The sequence below is a fragment of the Myxocyprinus asiaticus genome, chromosome 31 (genome assembly GCF_019703515.2).
Source record: "Myxocyprinus asiaticus isolate MX2 ecotype Aquarium Trade chromosome 31, UBuf_Myxa_2, whole genome shotgun sequence".
NCBI lineage: Eukaryota > Metazoa > Chordata > Actinopteri > Cypriniformes > Catostomidae > Myxocyprinus > Myxocyprinus asiaticus.
The window spans coordinates 18,476,925-18,497,953 of NC_059374.1; the positions used below are offsets into that span (position 1 = coordinate 18,476,925).

General features: G+C 37.1%; 1 protein-coding gene and 1 pseudogene across 6 annotated transcripts in view; both read right to left on the minus strand.

The window, feature by feature from the left end:
* Positions 1-10,872, minus strand: part of LOC127422336 (protein KIAA0100-like) — a 33,865-nt gene extending 22,993 nt beyond the window's left edge. The window contains exons 1-16 of one of the 6 annotated variants that reach the window (XM_051665783.1): positions 10,585-10,872; positions 9,905-10,061; positions 9,662-9,788; positions 9,456-9,505; positions 9,228-9,369; positions 8,263-8,381; positions 7,295-7,355; positions 6,978-7,197; positions 5,408-5,531; positions 5,199-5,323; positions 4,451-4,518; positions 4,169-4,305; positions 3,953-4,071; positions 3,330-3,523; positions 2,933-3,197; positions 89-294 (exon numbers count right to left, since the gene is read on the minus strand). In XM_051665783.1, coding sequence (XP_051521743.1) covers positions 89-294; positions 2,933-3,197; positions 3,330-3,523; positions 3,953-4,071; positions 4,169-4,305; positions 4,451-4,518; positions 5,199-5,323; positions 5,408-5,531; positions 6,978-7,197; positions 7,295-7,355; positions 8,263-8,381; positions 9,228-9,369; positions 9,456-9,505; positions 9,662-9,788; positions 9,905-9,972 — 2,025 coding nt within the window. In that variant the 5' untranslated portion in view covers positions 9,973-10,061; positions 10,585-10,872. Of the gene's footprint in view, positions 1-88; positions 295-2,932; positions 3,198-3,329; positions 3,524-3,952; positions 4,072-4,168; positions 4,306-4,450; positions 4,519-5,198; positions 5,324-5,407; positions 5,532-6,977; positions 7,198-7,294; positions 7,356-8,262; positions 8,382-9,227; positions 9,370-9,455; positions 9,506-9,661; positions 9,789-9,904; positions 10,091-10,584 lie in introns of all 6 variants that reach the window. The other 5 variants (XM_051665786.1, XM_051665785.1, XM_051665782.1 and 2 more) reach the window with 5 other exon arrangements.
* A 1,411-nt stretch (positions 10,873-12,283) lies between these two features.
* Positions 12,284-19,807, minus strand: LOC127422125 (glyoxalase domain-containing protein 4-like; annotated as a pseudogene).
* Between the last annotated feature and the right edge of the window lie 1,222 nt (positions 19,808-21,029).

Below are 21,029 nucleotides of genomic sequence, written 5' to 3' on the forward strand. Positions count from 1 at the left end.
GGAATACATCAATGTACTAAGTAATCATATGATACATTGCAAGTGATAAAGGTCACAACAGGTGTGAGTAGGAGCAATGTAATGGTACCTCCAGACTATGAGTGCTGATCTGGTAGGAGACAGTGAAAGCAGTGAGGGTCAGGATGGGGTTGGGGGTTTGGGCTGCCAGGCAGCAGGGCTCCATACTCTCAGTGAGGGCCTTTACCACAGACAGCGAAACACCCTGTACAGACACAGTCGAGCTCTCACCTGATCCTTCAGCTCCCACTGTATCCACTCTCGCTGCAATAGCCCCTATAATGGAACACAGTACATAAAACAAATGGTTACATGCTGGAAAGGTGCAAAAGTTTAAATTCAATCATTTATAAATGTAAAAAGTATATCTTCTCGTTAAAAGAAAGAGAAACAATAGGTGCATTTCCATCATCAAGCCGAACGGTTCTGAGCATTGTGGGTTACGGTACTAATACAATTTCCATTAGAACACAGTTTGATATGGTACAATTAAAAATCCCCACACAGATTTCTCAGCACGGTTAACTTAACATACTCAAAACAAGAGAATTGTGCTGGTGGAATGGCTTTAGTGATGTGGCAACTCACGAAAGTACACTAGCTAAGGTAACTCCTATCAACAAGACCAGAACGGTACAAAACAACACCATTCTGCAATGGTAACCAATAAGGATGCACCGATATGACATTTTTTGGCCGAAATAAAAAAAAACTATGCCGATATCTGTACTGATATTTTGCCACTTATCCCCTTTTGTCATCAGATCATAAGTTTTACTTAGGAATGCTTAAAGGGGTCATGAAATGCTCTTTTTTTTTTTATATAGTTTTTTTAATCTTCCCTGAGGTCCACTGATATTTGCACCAAAACAGTCATAATTTAGTAATACATGATCATTTTCAACCCTGTCTCTGATCCCCTTTCTGAAATGCTCTATTTTGGCTTAAGCGCCACCTTAAAACTTAAACGTAAATGCCCACTGTTATGATTGGCTGACATCGTGCAGCCACTCAAATACAGCAATATTTAAATCTCAATCGGAAGAGAATAAACAAGCTCCACAACATTACAAAACTAAATTTCAGGGTTTACACATAATGCACATCCAACACATTGCATCCGAATATATTAAACTGTTCATCTCAAGCACAGCTGTTAACACTCACACCCTGTCTACACCGGACGCCAGAGGCGCATCCCGTCAAAAGCAATAGAACTCATTATAATCAATGATGCAGTCTACACTGAAAATGTCCGTTGCGCTGACAGTAAATGGGTTTCCCGTTCCATTTTGTGCTGCACGCGCTGGCGTTACTACTGCCAACAACACAAATAAACGATTTAGAAAGTTTGTGTCGATGCGTCCAGTGTAGACAACCTTAAGGGACCATCAACAGACACGCCCGGTGTAGTAGACAGGGTGTCAGCACCATAAACTATCAAACAGTCATGATATTTGAAATATTCATGAATAGAACCATTTACTGGCAGTTTTACATTGGGTCGAATTGTTTTTAACTGCCCCATCCTTCAATAACAGTTTCTATGCGAAGCTTGAATCATTTTATGACTGGTTCACAAGCAATCCACGCTGATATGAGACGAAAAAACATGCTATGCACGCTGAAATACGCTGAAGACACATCCATATGACGCACATACATAGTCCAAAGCACAGTGTGAACTAGACACACACACACACACACATCCAGTTTCCAGTATCAACCTTTACTGAAATGCACATTGCCGGAAATGCATCAAGACGGTCAAAGATGTCCATCTAGTGCATGTTTACACACATCAACACCTAAAAATACCGCAGATCGGCAGGAGAACGCATCCATGATGTATTTGTGCTCAAATCAACAAGAGGCACAGCAGCTGAATGAAACCAAATGGCTACTCCTTTTTTTAAGAGTTGTAACTTGACACCGCATCTTTTAAAAGCGGCCGGAAATACATGACAACAGTCAAAGACGTCTGTCTAGTGCATGTTTATATACAAAAGTAATTCAAAATAGTCCAGATGGGTCCCCTTTGGTGTTCAGGAAGAGTGAGGCCACACTAGTCCTGTCTGTCCTGCTCTCTCTCAGTTTACGAACTGAAGCACAAGTGGGTGAGGCCAAGAGTGTGATGATCTAAAGTAGGCATTGATGTTTTTTTGCTGTAGAGGCGGTCATGAATTAATGGGCCTCCTGGTGAAGTAGAATAGTCGCGGAAGTAGAGAACGAGATTTTTTGCAGCTTGGTTTCAATAAATGCTTTTATTGCATTGGGGATTATGTTTTGAGTTCTTTAAATTTAGTTTTTATAGTAGAAACACATCTTATATGTCAAAATATCAAGGAAAATTTGATTCTTCATGACATGACCCCTTTAAAAAGATTATAAAAAGGTACAAAAGCTTTTTTTTTACAGTTCTAACAATAAATAATTTTCAATATATCTAATTTCCAATATCTCAGAAGTCAGAGTCTGCTGGTTTCAAAGTGTTTTAGATGTTTTCCCTCATCAAGTAGCATACAGTTTAGGAAGTGCAGCTTTCACAACTGTCACATCCATTTATGGCATTTTTTTCTGCATTAACGTGAGAAGCGAAAGAATGAACATTCAATGTTACATGTTCTTAGGAGTGGCGACTCTTCTACATAGTGTGGCTATTATTACTTCTGGACTGTACTTTTGAATTTCAGAGTTTTTTCAAAATGTGTTAATATTTAATTATAAATAAACCATCATTTTTTTCATAACAGCGTTTTAGTGCTTATTACCGATATGCAGGTTTTATGCAGGTTTTAATTTGGTCAATAATTGGCCAATAAATATCGTCAGCCAATACAATGGTGCATCACTAGTAACCATTCAACCTCAAGATGGAAATGCACTACATGTGCAAGCTTCTTTCAGTTCCCACCTGCAACACTGGAGAGTGTGAACACGTTAACATCCTCAAGACTGAGCTTAAACTTAAAGACTGGAGGCAGGTGGTCTGAAGGGTTTTCCAGAGGTAAATGTGTGGGGATATTTTCTACTTTTTCCAGCCTGAGGACAGAGAGCAGTCGTGATAGACACAGAGTGCAGGTCTCGGACACTTCCAGCTGCAGGCCTATCAGACTGGACTCTACAAAAACACTCCCAGAGGGGCTGCAGTTCACCAGCCTTGGCTTACTAAAGCTACCCTGTGAATGAAGGAATAAATAAGTAATGGATAATGCATAGTGAGCCCCAATTTTATTTGGGACTTATAATTATGTGAAATCCTTGAATCCATTCTAGAACTTGGGAGAATGTTAAACGTGCATGCAAGGTACCTGCAGTGTGAGGGAGTCCAGGATAAGGGCCTCCCCCCAGACATGTTTTCCAAGTGGGTGAGGAGCTTGCTGAATATGGGACCCTTGGCCAACACGCCACCAGAAATGATCCAGCGACAAAGAAGCTTTCTCAGTAACAGTCAAACTCTTTACCCCATCCTCTTCTGGGTTAGGGTCCAACACGTGCTGTAGTTCTGTTAGACACACCAGATTCAAATTCAACTAAATAACTTTTGTGTTCCAGAAAATAATAAAATGATACGAGTTTGGAATGACATGATGGAAAGTAAGCGACAGAAATCTTATTTTTGCTTCCACAACCTCTTTAAAGTCTCTAGCTGGGTGTTTAATGGTGTTCTTCAAAACGACATACTGTTAGGCAAGTCAATAAATGCATCTTGATTAATATTTGACACAGAACAAAAGCTACAGTTCTTTGTAGTAATTCTTATTTCAACTTAGATAGAATAGACTAGGTTGGTCTATTTGAAGAAGGAAGGTGAGTCAACGGCCAACTTACACATGACACAATATCCAGAATGTAAACTTATTGTCTATTGTTTTTAACAGCATTCAATACTCACACTTAGCTGCCATGCAACAAATCAGTCCAATATATTTACCAGTGTTGGCTGAGATGAAGCCCAAGGCAAAGGGTGGTGTATCTCCTAACTGCACTGAGACATTTACATTGGACACTGAGGAATTTATCGTCACGGGGGCATCCAGCTGAGGGAAATTCCTGGGAGACAAAAGGACAATTATGCGCAAACAATGAACAAAACCTCTGTATTACAGTGCAGTCTGTGGCTCTCGGAAAGCGAGAGGGCAGTTCGTACCTTTGTCTACGTGCTGCTTTTTTTTGGGAGAGATGGTCCCATGACAGCATGTCCAGCCAATGGAAGAACTCTTGGTGACGATAGTGGATAATGCAAGTGTTGATAGTGACCGTGCTTGAGATGTCAATGGACGTCACCTAAAGGGAGAAGTGAATAATGAAGGGCAACAGCCATAGGTGAAGTTGCAAAACATGCTTTAAACATGACAAATGTAATTCACACAAGTTTAGAATTTGGTTAGAAAATTCATATAATACTGCAAAGGCCTGGAATGTAACACACCTGCAGTATAGCTCTGAGAGTGTTGAGACATATAATCCTCTGTCTACTTTGTGACAGAAGAAGCCCATCTGAAAAATGCCCAAAATACAGGTGGAAACAATTATATTTAATAAAAAATAATAATAATAATTATTAGAAGGAGCAGAAAAGTAGGGCTGTCAAAGTTAACAATGCATGTCATTAATATGTTTAAAGACGGATTTATTCATTTTGACATTACAATTGTTTCACTCTTTTCTGTGTGATTTTTTAAAGATTGGTCAGAATCTTTGCAAGAGCAGCACATTTGTCTGTATTTAATACACAAACAGTTCCCGGGAGAGCTAGCATTTCTCAGTCAATGATGGAGAAAGAATAGCAAATGTATTTAAAAATCAAACTCTGATGACTAGTTTAACAAAAGTATTTTTGAAGGAACTTAATTTACATCACAGGTTGTTATGTATGAAATATCACCTATAAGTAACAAAATCAATAAGAAGACCAGCGGCGAGAAACGAACGCTGCTGCGGAAAAATACTCCATCTTGTGTGTTTTATATATAAACGTATATTGCAATCTTATTAATAACAATTACCTACAGTACAAGGTTTTTTTTTTTTCTGCAAAGAACCTGAATGTAATAACATGTTAACTACAAAAAAATCTGAGATTAACATGACTAACTATTTGAATTGACAGCTCTAAATAAAAGCCAAAGTTTGTACATTGTGTCTCAGAAAGAGTGTTTTTTGTGTTCTACACCTACCATCCAGCAGAAGCTCCAGACGGCTCTGAGGGAAACTGAGCTCAGGAGTGAAGCTCTTCAGAGGAAGCTGCTCAACATCACGATCATAACCAACTTTCAGAGACTTTAGAGTCCAGTTTAAATGTCTGCAAAATAAACATGGTGTTAGAAAACGAAAACAACATTTAAGGTGGACCACAATGACTTAAACCTTGTATTTCATTACTAACCTCTTCTGACTGTGCATGGAAAGTGTGACATTAGTGTTTTCAAAATCAACGTTGACCTTCTGTGGAATCAGTTTGTGAAGCCGCTCAATTGCCTCCGATTGGATATAACAGTCCTCCTCCTCATCTTCGAGAGGTAAACAAAAACAGGAAAAAAACTTCAGAGAAATGTAAAATCAGTATGCAACGTGTAGCTTGATTGATCTTAAAGGGATAGTTCACACAAAAAACATTTACTCACCCTCATGCCATCCCAGATGTGTATGAATTTTTTTCTTCTGCAGAAAAACAAAAAAAATTTAGAAAAATATTTCAGCTCTGTAGGTCCTCACAATGCAAGTGAAAGGTGACCAGACCATTGAAGCTCCAAAAAACACTAAGGCCACATAAATGTAATCCATATGACTCCAGTGGTTAAAGCCATATCTTCAGAAGCAATATGACAGGTGTGGGTGGAAACAGAACAATATTTAAGTCCTTTTTTACTATAAATCTCCACTTTCCCTTTCACATTCCTTCACAGTGAAAGTGGAGATTTATGGTCAAAAAGGACTTACATTTTTGGAGCTTCAAAGTTCTGGTCACCATTCATTTGCATTGTATGGAACTACAGAGCTGAGATATTCTTCTAAAAATCTTTGTTTGTGTTCAGCAGAAGAAAGAAAGTCATACACATTTGGGATGCCATGAGGGTGAGTAAAGGATGAGAGAATTTTCATTTTTAGGTGAACTATCCCTTTAAGACTAGAGGTCGACCGATAGTGGATTTTGTGGATAGCGATAACTAAAGTGGTGGAAAAGGCAGATAGCATCTTAAAAACGATTGATATAAGTTAAAACATTTTCTTAGTCTTTCCTTACAATGACGGACACAGACATAGAGGCTACAAGAGTCCAAAATTAATAAAATATTAAGTGTAGTTTATTGTTCAACCAAAATCCCAAAAATAATCAGACAAAAATGAAGATTTGGTGCATAACGTGGGACTTTTAACTATAAACAAGCCCAAAATGCACTGGGGACTCTTATATTTAAGTATTAACCAAATTAAGCTTATGTAGCCTATATATACACCAGATAAAGGTTTTTGTATATATTTTTCACCAGATGAGGTTTAATGAGGAATAAGGTTCATTATTATTCAAAAGATATGAAGTTGGTGACACTATGTATGTGCTGACAGGGGACGTTTCAATATAGGTGCATTTTTATTTACATGCCCTCGCTTCATTTTAAAGAACTTGATCATCTAATCAAAATAACAAAATATGCATTGAAGTGAGCATAATAATATGGATGAATATTGTCCGTGATGAAACATTTAGATTCAGCAAATCCCCAAGAGGTGTCAGTGATTGTATTTATTTCACTTCTAGAGGCTGCTTTTAAAATGTAGAACTAAGCCATTCTCAGCCACAGAGGAACACATAGGATTAAAAGAAAAAACTTAATGGCAACTATCGGCATAGATTTTACCAATAACCGATAGTTCCAAAATTAACTATCGGCACCAATGAATCCGTAAAACCTATATATCTGTCTACCTCTCCTCAAAACCTTGTCTGTTCAAACCTGCTGTCTTTTGGGTGCAGTCTAGTGGAGCAGCTCCTGGAGGTTTGGATAACTGGCTAAGGAACAGGCCCTCGTGAAGCTCAGCCTGCAGGGTTCTCACACACAGTCCTAGTCGGCCTGGCCTCAGATCAGGCAGACTCACGTCACCATTCAGAGCCAGACTCAGGGACACCTCAGCCAGACATGTATCCTGCTGATCAGAGGAGAGATCACTGAGCATCTAGTAAATAAGGAGATCTCTGTTATCACCCGTAACCTTTTAAGCCACTGGTCTATACTTTATAGAGTGTTAATGTATTGGTATGTATCTTATATACCAGTCTGCTGCTCTTCAGAACTTTACTGCTCAGCTGCCCCACTGAAAAGTCCCATGCCAACCTGACAACATATCAATAAGTAGTCATTTAAGCAGATGCTTTTATCCAAAGAGGCAAACAGTACAACCTGAGGATCAATGCCTTGCTCAGGGCTCACGGTTTCAGGTAGGCCTGAGTTGATGCAATAATTAAATAATCATCTGAACGTGTTTATATATGCATATATATAACCGTGCTTATTTAAGATAACCATGATTATTGTGCACTTCAAATTTCAATCACATTTTAATGCCTTTTTTAATGAATTTTAACTAAACCTCAAAGGTTTTACTTCATGAGAAATGAGGCATCGTGGGTTAAATCAAAGAGCATTAAAATAATGTATGAAAGTTAAAAAAGTGAAATTAGGACAGAAATATTTTACTATTGCATAATATAATATAAAAATAATAAAAATAATATTATATCACATTTTTTATAAAAAAAAAATATATATATATATTTTTTTACAAGTTCCAAAAACAACTGTGTAAATGTAAAATTGACAAAAACTACAGTTGACCAAAAAGAAAGACATATATTTTTAGTATTTAGAAATATTTTGATATTTAGAACATTATTTGTCATGCCATTCATACGTTTTTAAAGCCTTAAAAGGAAATCATATATATATATATATATATATATATTATTATTTGTTTTATATGTTTTAAGTTAAATATGTAAAAATGACTTCTAAAGGTGTATGAAGCACACATGCACCATAAGAAATATGACAATTTATGACAATTAATCGTGAAAGCCCTGAAACAGACAGTTAATCGTCAGCCAAATTTTATAATCATGACAGCACTAGAGTCAGGTATTACACAAGCAAACTTCAAAAGAAAATGCACCATACAAAAGTCTTTTAAAAAGCTGAGGAACAAAATAAAACAAGTTCTCTTTCTTCAGCACCAGTTATTCACCTTCTACTTTGATGATCCAGCAGCAAAGTGATGGCAGATGAAGTCATGTGCCAAAGTGACTCAGGCAGGGCCAGATTCAACACCATCATATTTATGGAGTCGATGTGAAATGACAGCAGCTACAAAACAGAGATAAAACAAACAAGTTCAGTTCAAGTCAAGCTTTATCAACAGCATCTGTGGCATGCTGTGGATTAAAAATAAATCTCTAATAATCTCGCCTTTTCCCTCAGTTTGTAAAAACAAGCAAAAACTGTGTTTACACTAATGCAGTTTTTTTTTTTTTTTTGGATTTTCTCCCATTTTCTCCCAATTTGGAATGCCCAATTCCCAATGCGCTCTAAGTCCTCGTGGTGGCGTAGTGACTCGCCTCAATCCGGGTGGCAGAGGACGAATCTCAGTTGCCTCCACGTCTGAGACCATCAATCCACGCATCTTATCACGTGGCTTGTTGAGTGCATTACTGCGGAGACATAGCGCGTGTGGAGGCTTCATGCCATCCACCGCGGCATCCACGCACAACTCACCACACGCCCCACCGAGAGCGAGAACCACATTATAGCGATCACGAGGAGGTTACCCCGTGTGACTCTTCCCTCCCTAGCAACCGGGCCAATTTGGAGTCACACAGCACGCCCTGGGATTCGAACTCGCGAACTCCAGGGGTGGTAGCCAGCGTCTTTTACCACTGAGCTACCTAGGCCCCACAGTTTTAATGGAAGTCTATGGGGCAAAAAAAGATCTGTAAAGCTCATATTTTTGTTGAAGCACTTGTTTGCTATTTGAGCTGTAAGGAAGTTGAAAGAACAGATATAATTTTGCATCAAGTCAATAAATGTCTCCTGACAACATGTATAATGTTAAGGTCTTGTGGCAATACTTTTAAAACAGTCAACAGACTTCCATTGCAAGTGCATTAATGTAAACTGTCAATTTCTCAGTCATGGGACTATGAGGCTGTATACCTGAGAGAGGAAGTGCAGGGTAGAGGGACTGAAAAGTGGTCTCTTTGAATTTTCATCTTTGCTCTTGAAAGCCCGCAGCTTAAAGGGCTCCAGCAGGTCAAAACGGACCCGGGCCTCACCCACACACAATGCCAAGAATCTCCTGGGAAATACAATGCAATTACTATGACAAGTACTATTCCTCTCTAGACAATATCTACACTAACTATCTCCCACTGCAATACTTACGGCAGGTCCGGGTTAAGTATTTTACAAGAAATCCATATCCTGTCAATTTCCTACAAAACACAAAATAGAAAAATGCATCGCAACTGGGTTAGCAATTCAGGTTTGTGTTACATGACAATAGTACGGCATGCAATTTTTAAGAGCATCATAATATGACTACTTTTAGTGCATAAAGCATGTTTTATTGATGCAGAAACCAAACCCACCAGAGTGTGTTGAAGCTGAAACTGAACACTGATTCCTCGCACTGAGAAGAGACCCACAGATTTGATCTTGAGCTCAGCATGCAGGACATTGTGGAAAAATCGTACGGCTAAACTGCGGACAAACCATCTAACAAGAAACGAAGAGGACACCGTGTTCAAAACTCTTTCATCTCTTTCTGTATAACAAGTATTAAGCAATAAAAAACAAATGAGGGAATCCTGCATGCTGGTGCAGTTTCTTACCTAAAGAGTAAAACGAATACAATTGCTAGGATCAGAATTACAGAGATGGTAATCAGCAGGGCAGACATTGTGCTGCGGAGATGATTCTTCACATCTAGCCTACGATCATGGCACTTGGTAGGAACCTGGTGATCAGTGATCGACGACTCCAGACCACCTGTCAAACAGTCACTGAGATGATTTCTTCTTAAATGATCAAAACATGTTAGTTGTTTCATTTTACACTGAATAGAGACACAAACAGAGTTGCAATTATGCCATTTTAGACACCATTTTAAGAAGCCAAATAAGTGCATTTGCCTACATGATCATTTGATAAACAACTTCTGAAATATCAGGCCTCCAGAATATCACATTCTTGTTATTAAACATGAAACATAGCCAGAGTGTCCTGTAATGGATTTGAAAGCATTTCATAAAGCCATATAAAAGACTGTAGGCTAAATTCATTCAATTATATGATATGCATTCTTAAATCAATGTAATCATTTGATTTCCAGTCTCAGTGCACTGCCACTCTGGCACTGTAAACATCTGTTGCGCGGGACTTGCCATGTTGATCAGAGCAGCATTAGCCTGTTAGCTGCCACATTAACACTTCACCCCTGCAGCCAAAATTAACTTCATTTATGAACTAAGGCTTCTGCAGTAACGACCGGGTTATAAGTCGGGTTACCCACCTAAAATGGTTTGCAGTGCAGTTCAATGGATCTGTACATGTACACCGCCCCTCTGACTCATGCTAGGCTATCCGAGTTGGCAGCGGGATATTAATGACAGCTCTCTTAGTCAACAAAACCACACATTTGAAGACATTTATGTGCCTCCTAAAATGTGAAACATTACAAATTCATGTTATTAGGTGCATTAATGTGTTTTCAACCTTTCTAACGATTTAACTAATGCGCCTTCCAATAGCACTACTTCTGTCTCGAGTGTGACGGCAGAGATATTAATTCTTCGACATTGATGTTGGCAAAATAAAAGTCTTGTCAGACGCCGCGGCAAATTTTTTAAAAATAACAGTAGTTTATGACGCTCATTGTAATTAAACTAAATGGGTACGTTTTGATTTGTCAACGCAATATCGTGTCTTCAAAAATACAGTTATAAATGACAGTATGCATATGGGCGGCTTTATGACATGGACAGTCAACTGACTGTCATCTTCTCTGAGAAAATGTCACCTGACTACAGGTCAGTCAGCTTGCACTGAACAATAACACTGGACGGCATTCTTTTGGCACCACAGACGCGTAATGCAGCAAAATGCATTCGTGCATCGTGTCTGTGCTATCTACATTTATAAACACACTATATGGCCAACAGTTTGTGGAAACCCGCTTTTAATTAACATGTTTGCTATTCCACTATTTTCAGTGAAGACAAATCTTTATGCTACACCTTTTCAGTGGCATTCTAAACAATTATGTGCTTCCAACTTTGTGGAAACAATTTGGGGAGAGCCATTTCTTTCTTCTGCAGAACACAAACGAAGATTTTTTAGAAGAATATCTCAGCTCTGTTGGTCTGTACAATGCAAGTGAATGGTGACCAGAACTTTGTAGCTCCAAAAAGCACATAAAGGCAGCATAAAAGTAATCTGTAAAACTCCAGTGGTTTAATCCATGTCTTCAGAAGTGATCCAAATGGTTTTGGGTGAGAACAGACCAAAATGTAACTCCTCAAAGTTCACCTTGTCATTGCAGTCTCTAGGCACGATCATGATTTCAAGCTCGATTACACTTCCTAGTGCTTGACACATGCGCAGAGCGCAAGATAGCGCTGTAGGAAGTTTAATCAAGCTTGAAATCATGATCGCCAAGGAGACCGCTGATGTCAAGATTTATAATGAAAAAGTAATTACATTTTGGTCTGTTCTCACCCAAAACCGTTTGGATCACTTCAGAAGACATGGATTAAACCACTGGAGATATGGATTACTTTTATGCTGCCTTTATGTGCTTTTTGGAGCTTCAAACATTTGGTCACCATTGACTTGCATTAAATGGACCTACAGAGCTGAGATATTCTTCTAAAAATCTTCATTTGTGTTCAGCAGAACAAAGAAAATCAGACACATCTGGGATGACGTGAGAGTGAGTAAATGAGAGAAAGTTCATTTTTGGGTGAACTATTCCATTAATATACACATGTTTATCAAGCCCAAAAGCAGAGAGATGCACTTTTGGGGATTGTAAGAGGATGCTTGATAAAATTCATTTGAATACAGTATTATTTGGTTATTTTCATAGAAGAAAACTGAATTTTGAGTAACCTTAGTAAAAAACTGAAATGTATAATTAAAAAAATGACATAAAAATACACATCCTTGCATTTTTTAAGCAGTCTTAATGATTTCAGTTGCTCTGACAGTGTTTATACTGAAGCCTTCTGCTTTTTGTGTTTGGCAAACCATTCGTCACTCTTATCTGCAGCCATAGCCTGTGAAAGAAGCCAGAAAACAGCTGAACGTGGTTTGAAAGTGGAGCATTATTGTAAACGGTGTAATGCGGAGAGAATGACTATCTTCTCCAGTAATTCATTTCCCTTAGGGTCCATGGTGGAAAGCTGTCTGAATGCCTCATCACCCACAAAGCAGATCTCATGACACTGCTAAATTATGTGGAGATCTGAGTCAGGCAAGCATACATTTTGGCAAAGATTCAGCTATCAGTCTAAGTAACACTAGACCATAAAAACTCACAGGATCTGCAAGAATGACAACTTCCACTGTGGCTTTTCCAGGTGTGTCCAGACTCACAAGGGGGGTGAGGATTTTGTGGTTTTCTTTTTTCATTAGGGTCTCAATGTGTGGTAACTGCCAAAACAAAGACATTTCTATAAAATCTGCTAAGAATGTTGCCTAAGTAAAACAACTGTCCAACTGGCACGGTGCTCCACTAGAATAGCAAACTTAAAGCGTATAAGGCCATTCACCAAATCAAACCGCATCATGAGTTATCTCACCTGATCACGAGGGCAAGCGAAAGCAATACTTCCAAAAGCAGTTCCATGATCCACAGTTCCTCCAATGTCCTGTAGCCCCAGCTAACACTACAAAAGAATATTGAAATTATATTAATCAAATTTTCAGTATAAACATAATATTTATAATTTATATTTATAATATGGTCAGGTGTTTATAGTAGACTGCAAAATCACATGCATATAAAATTGTATAAAAGTAATTTCTCATCAGAAGGCTATTATTAGCTTAAAAAAAGAGCATAACCAAAACAAAAAAAAATCTGTTACATTTACAGTAAAACTCCGGCAGTGACCGTTTCAGGCTTTCCGGGATGTAATTTTGATGCCTATATATTTCATGGCTCACTACAGTTTATTTTATTAAATGATATAAACTTGATATACTAACCTTCTGGGACTATAAAAGTCTGCTTTTCACCTTAAAATGTATTGTTATTCACCATAGTAACCACAAAAGGCCACATGATGACTTAAAGTTTATCAAGAGTGACCCTTCCAGGAGCAATGACCAATACACATTAGAGACAGTGCACAATGTCACTCACACAAACACAAAACACCATCAGGGTAACACATGTGAAATTTGAAATAATGCAGTAAACATTAACTAAACTAGATAAAATACAACAGAGAACACCTCAATGTACAGTGGCAAGACAAAGTATGTGAACCCTTTGGAATTACCTGCATTTATGTATAAATTAGTCTTAAAATCTGGTTTTTGTCTTCATCTAAATTACAATAATGAACAAACATAATCTGTTTTAACTAATAAGTTCTTGTACATATTGAATACATCATTCAAACATTCACAGTGTAGGTTGGATAAATTATGTGAACCCCTAGGTTAATGACATCAACAAAATCTAATTAGAGTAAGGAGTTGGCAAACCTGGCATCCAATTAATGAAAAGAGATTGGAGGTGTGGGTTAGAGCTACTTTAACTTATAAAAAGCACGCAAACATTTTGAGTTTTGACCTGGACCATGCCTCGCAAAAAAGAGATCCCAGAAGACCTACCATCAAGGATTGTTGCTTCGCATAAAGCTGGAATGGGTTACAAAGTTATCTCGAAGAGCTTAGATATTTTAGACAAATTGCCTAGAAATGATACAATTTAGTACTGTGGCTACTCTCCCTAGAAGTGGCCGTCCAGCCAAGATGGCTCAAATGGCACACAGCAGAATGCTCAATGATGTAAAAAAAGGACCCTAGAGTGACAGCTAAAGACTTGAAAGAATCATTAGAACTGGTTAACATCTCTGTTCATGAGTCTATTATACGGAAAACATTAAACAGGCATGGTGTTCATGGCATGACACCACAAAGAAAGCTGCTGCTTTCCAACAAAAACATTGCTGGGCACCTGAAGTTTGCCAAAGACCACCTTGACACTCCACAACGCTACTGGGAAAATGTTTTGTGGACTAAGGTTGAATTGTTTGGGAAGAACACACAGCACTACATATGGTGTAAAAAGTGCACCGCATACCAACATGAAAACTTTATCCCAACTGTGAAGTATAGTGAGGGAGCATCATGATTTGGGGCTGTTTTGCTGCTTCGGGGTCTGGACCACTTGCCATCATCAAGGTAAAAATGAATGACCAAGTTTATCAAGATATCTTACAGGATGGGGCCTGGGTAGCTCAGTGGTAAAGACGCTGGCTACCACTCCTGGGGTTCGCTAGTTTGCTAGTTAGAATCCCAGGGCATGCTGAGCGACTCCAGCCAGGTCTCCTAAGCAACCAAATTGGCCCGGTTGCTAGGGAGGGTAGAGTCACATCGGGTAACCTCCTCGTGATCGCTATAATGTGGTTCGTTCTCGGTGGGGCGCAGAGGCAACTGGGATTCGTCCTCCGCCACCCAGACTGAGGCAAATCACTACACAACCACAAGGACTTAAAAAAGCACATTGGGAATTGGGCATTCCAAATTGAGGGAAAAAAAAATATATATATATATTTTTAATGTCAGGGTGGCTGTGTGTCAGCTGAAGCTCAGTAAAAGTTGGTTGTTGCAGCAGGACAATGACCCTAAACACTGAAGTAAATCCATTACAGAATGGCTTTAAAAAAAGAAAATCCACCTTTTGAAGTGGCCCAGTCAGAGCCCAGAACTTAACCCAATAGAGATGCTGTGGAATGACCTCAAGAGAGCCGTTCACACCAGACATCCTAAGAATATGGCTGAGCTGAAGCAGTTCTGTAAGGAAGAATGATCCAAAATTCCTTCTGAATGTTGTGCAGGTCTAATCTGCAGCTATTGGAAACCCTCGGTTGAGGTTATTGCTGCCAAAGGAGGATCGACTAGTTATTAAATCCAAGGGTTCACCTACTCTTTCCACAGCACAGTAAATGTTTAATGGGATGTTTTCAATAAAGACATGAAAGATTGCAAATGTTTGTGTTGTTAGCTTAAGCACATTGTGTTTGTCTATACTTGTGATTTTATGACCAATTAATGCAGAAAACCAGCTAATTTAAAAGGGTTCACATACTTTTTCTTGCCACTGTAAATAACTGATATAAAAAATAAGAAGAAACTCTTCCCATAAAATATAATGAAATATAATAGGTCACGCAGGGACTTCTGGGAACCACCGGTTATTGTTTTTCACTGTAATTATAAAAATAGTTTGCAATAAAAAGTACATGTATTCTCTTGTTAAACATAATATAAACGTTTACTGTTAATTATACAGTAAAATCAAACTTTTTAAATCTAAAAATGAGATTTTTTTTAACAATTTTACCATAAAATTACATGTGTTGTCTTGTTAAATTATCATTTTACCGTATATGTTAAGGTAACCAATTTATTTATTTATATATATATATATATATATTTTTTTTTTTTTACAGTAGCATTTTTACATTCTTTTACCGTTAAAATGACAGACATTTTTACAGTGAATATATTAGGTCAAGTTGAGTGGCATGTCCTCGTTATTTAATTATTGCCAAACATATAATAAATTGATCTTTTTCAGCCAAACCTGATTATCTGAGAATCTCATCAAGGCAATCTTTTTGTCCTCATTTTTCTCAATAACATTCATTCCCAGCAGGGAGGGCCAATAATGAACAGAACACTGTAATTCAGACACTGCCAAAGAGACTTTCTGGACAGGATCTTTGCAAGGAAAAGACACAGTTGTTGAAAGGCATTCATATCTATATTCATAATCACATTTCATAAAAGAAGTACTCACATTCTTATTATAACACAAATACTCTGCTGTACCTTCGGTCATGTAGAGAGAATCTCCAACTTGTGAAAGAGGCCATCCTAACATCTTTGCATTACTCACAGCCTGACTAGACTGGAGTGTGAGGCCCTAACATTGAAGAGCATGGATAGAGGTATGCAGAGTCTTATTTGAATCAGAAATAGCTTTTCCTATTTAACAAAAAATCTAACAGTGGGGTCCAAAAGTCTGAGACCACAAGTGAAAATGCTTCTATTTTGCATTCTTTCAATTTAATCCAAAAATGTTCAACATCAATAATGTTGTTAGCATAACCGTTTTAGTGAAAAGTTCAAATTAAAAAATGAAAATGAATTTCAGACATTCTACTAGGTACGTCCCTCTTGCATTTGTGCTGACATGGACTCTTCAAAACCTAAAATGCGTAATATTCCAGCATGCTTTGAGAATGTTCCACAGATCTTGTGTGCTTTAACTGAATCAAGAAATTCTTAACTTGGACACAAATGTTTGTGTAAATTTAAGGTGTATATGTCTAAAGAATTTACCAGAAAGTCATTGCCAAGTTAGTATTCAACCACTCCATAATTATAGGTCAACTCCATTTGCCATCATATGGACTTGACACATTTAAGCAAAACAAAAGAACAGCAATATTTATTATTTGCCCTAGATTTGCATTGGTGGTTAAAGGAATATTCTGGGTTCAATACAAGTTAGGCTCAATCGACAGCATTTGTGGCATAATGTTGATTACCACAAAAAGCAGCTGGGTCCCCAATATGAATATTGAGGAATAAAAACTCAGAATCAGGTTTTGCAATAATCAAATGAGAGAGTTTACTGATTGGTCTCTGCAGATTCAATAGGCATCACAAGTCGTTGAGATACAACAGTTAGAAAGACAGGAAGTCGAAATGAAGTTTTACAAACTTTCCAAAGCAATTATAGTCATATGCAAATTACATTAAGAGTGTCATCGTACCACAACTTCTAGCATTCTGGTAGGTCAACTACAAACATTTTAACATATTACAAATATGGACTGTTTCCATCTTCGTGCAAACAATAATTGTTAGCATTAATATGAATCAATTATAATATTAATTATAATATTAATTAATTAATTAATATGAATCGAGGTCCCACCCTTGGTTGAAACAACTTATGGTCAGTTATCAATGGTTAGCTATCAGTTATGGCTACTCCTTATTTCTTTACATCAAAGGGGTTCCAAGGAGGGCAATTAAAATCCTTGGAAGTTGTTTTCGACTATGGCATAGTCACATTTGAGAGGGCACAATAACCATAAATAATTCAGAGACATTAGTTATTTAGATATGCAATGTGTAGGTGTTTTCTCGTTCTCAGGAATAGAGGCCTTCTCCCCAACCTTGCTGGAATGCCAGGCCTCACCATCTGCAGAACATTAAGACAGAGCACAGAGAGAAACAAAAGGGCACAAAAGAGCACACTATTGCTGCATGAAGTAAATTCATGTTTCAATTCATTGATGACATGAGGTAGATGTGTTGTCCAGTCACAGTTACTTTTACAAACCATAAAACAAAGATAAAAAAAAAAAAAAGATTATAACTACGAACTCTCTCTCTTACTTGTGATAAATCAATCCTCAATATAATCAAATTGTTAAATAGGGTTGTGAATATTATGTAATAAAAATAGAAATAGAAATGAAATAAATGCAATACAACATAAGATGCACATTCTCCGGAGGCCAGGCTAAATGAGTAAACCCTGTTACTGCACTCCTGACATGGGCCAGACCCTCAGTCACCCCTCAGATTACATACATATTACTTGTACCTTTTAGGAAAAGAGGAACAGAACATTGATTAATATTAGAAAGAATAAATTAGGATTATGAAATATAAGATAACTTTCAAGAGCAAACAGGGATTAGAATTTTTCCCCTTCAACTTGCCCTCCTTTTCTTAAAAAAAAAAAAAAAAAAAAAAAAGCAAAACTCAAAGTTCCAGTGAGGCACTTACAATGGAAGTGAATGGGGCCAATCTGTAAACGTTAAAATACTAACTTCTTCAAAAGTATAGCTACAAAACATAAACAATATGTGTGTCAAAATGATTTTTGTGTGATAAAATCACTTACTATCCTTTTCTGTGTAAAGTTAGAGCTAATTTTACAACTTTGTTGCCATGACAATGTAATGTAAACAAACCCAAAAACCCTAAAATGACTGTAAAAATTAAAATTTTACAGCTCAAATAATACATGAGTAGTTTTAACAGAAAAATGAATATAATTGCTTTTATAAAACTATAAGCTTCACATTTCTGCCTTTAAACCCTCCAAAAATTGCCCCCCATTCACTTCCATTGTAAGTGACTCACTGAAACCTCGATTTTTCCTTTTTTTTAAAGAAAAGGAGGAACGAGTCGAAATAAATTTTTGTGGTAATCAACATTATGCCACAAATTCTGTCGATTGAGCTTAACTTGTATTGAACCCGGAATATTCCTTTAATTGTGCTGTTTTATATTAGGTATGAAAACATGACTAACCCATTACATGTTGCCTTACAGCCCTCCTCAAATTCTTTATGATGCAGTGTCTGTAGATTAGAGTTGCAATTATTAGTACATTTGAGACATTACATACATAGGGTGAAAATATGCCTGGATTTAGCATTATCGACGATATTTGGAGGCAAACTCCTCTCTGTGCTTCCATGACAGGACAGTAATTTTGCTTATCTGGGAGATTTAAAAAAAAAAAAAATTAAGAACATACAAAGCCAATGCCAGGGGTAAGCACAGTTGTGAATTCAATTATAAACATTATAAAATTAGGGAAATGTCATAAAAATGACATAGTGAGACAGTTTTGAGGGCTTTGGAATTGCTGGAGGCAATGAGACTGTCCAGGTACTCCAAATAAAGTAACGGTGAGGGCTAAAATTATGTTTATAAATCAGGTGCCATGCCAAAAGCACTTGTTTATGAAAATTTGAGAGTTTAAGGGGCAATTCAGTGATGTTGTAGTTACATAACAATACGAAAGGGAGACCTCCCACCTTAGAGAAAACAAGATTAGGAAAAATATTCCAAAATGAGTCAGGGTTTGTTAAATACTGTTTTAACCAATTTACCTTGAGAGAATTATTTAAGGAAGCAAAATCTAGAAAATGTAGACCACCACATTCATATTTATTTATAACTACAGACTTTTTGACATAGTGCCTCTCATACTTACACAAAAAGTCAAATAGCATTCTGTCAATATCTGCACATACAGATTTATCCACGTATAAAGAGAGAGCGGGGTAAGTCATTCTTGAGATACCCTCAGCTTTAGCAAAGAGGGTTCATCCTCTCAGAGATAAATCTCTCTGTAACCATGAATTAAATTTCCTCAGCTTTTTCAATAACTGGGTCAAAGTTCAATCTCACCTGACTTTATCTTCCTTACATATGGTTATCTGGGGAGAGGACTTTCCCATCTTCATTCCTAAGACATCTCTGTAAAAAGAAAAGGCTGTTTTGGTCCTGTCCCCTACTTTAAAAACAAAATGTAGGGCTCTTCTAAGGGTCATTACTATGTGTGAAGTCTCCAACTATATATGATCGATACACACACCTTGCGATCGACTGCTCTGCTATCGACTAGCACACAGATCAAACCAAGCAATTATTTTAATTTTTACTGAGATAATATTTTTATTTGCATGTGCATTTGTAATCTTACCTGACATCTTTAACATATGTGAAACATTCTGTACTTTAACGAATAACGGTACAGTCCACTCCCGATGACGTAGGCGACAGTCAAAACACATGGCGGCGCTCATGTACAACATGAGTCGTGTGTTTGTTCATTTAGGGGAACTTAAGTTTATTATTGAGAGGACATAACCAGATCTTGGTGGATTCGAGGAGGAAATGTCCGAGCTGTTTTATACCCTGAGGGCGAACGGGAAACACGAATTAAATCAAATGACGGAGCCGATCAAATCAACCAAAAGCTCTTCTCACAGAGAGAAAAAGACACGGACAAGGATGATGGTAAATTCTCCAAAGCGAAAATCAACGAGAGAGCTGGCAACAAGAAGTGGAGTGGTTCCTTCTCTAAATTTGTAGACAAATCTAAATACAAATCTTTTCTTTAAAAAAAAAAAAAAAAAAGCAGCAAAAATCTGGGTTCCAGTAAGGCACTTACAATGGATGTGAATGGGGCCAATCTGTAAACATTAAAATATTCACTGTTTTAAAAGTGTAGCCACAAGACATAAACAATATGTATATTAACATGATTTTAGTGTGATAAAATCACTTAATAACCTTTTCTGTGTAAAGTTAGAGCTAATTTTACAACTTCGTTGCCATGACAATGTAATGTCAAAAAAAACCCTAAAAACGTCAATTTAAACAACTGTACAGCTCAAATAATACACAAGTTTTAACAAAATAATTAATGTAAGTGCTTTTATAAAATTATAAGCTTTGCATTTCTGCCTTTTAAACTCTCCAAAATTTGGCCCCATTGACTTCCATTGTAAGTGCCTCACTGTAACCTTTTTTTTTTTTTTTTAAGGGAGGGACGAGTCTAAATAATTTTTGTAGTTATCAGCATTATCCCACAAATGCTTCAATTTACAGTCGATTGAGCTTAACTTGTACTGAACTCAGAATATTCCTTTAAGTATTAAGTAAATGTTGGAGGGGACATTGCAAAATAATACAATAAAATATAGTTTTATTGTTATGTTATCTGCTATTTTGTAAAATAAATAACAATTATCATTTAAATTGTAAAATAAAAGTCTGCATCATGCATTCCTGCAAAATAATAATTTAACTATTAATTCATAATAAAAAAAAAAACGAAAAAAACAGGGGGGCTCAGATGACTTAAAATAATTTAAAATAAGTAATATTTATATT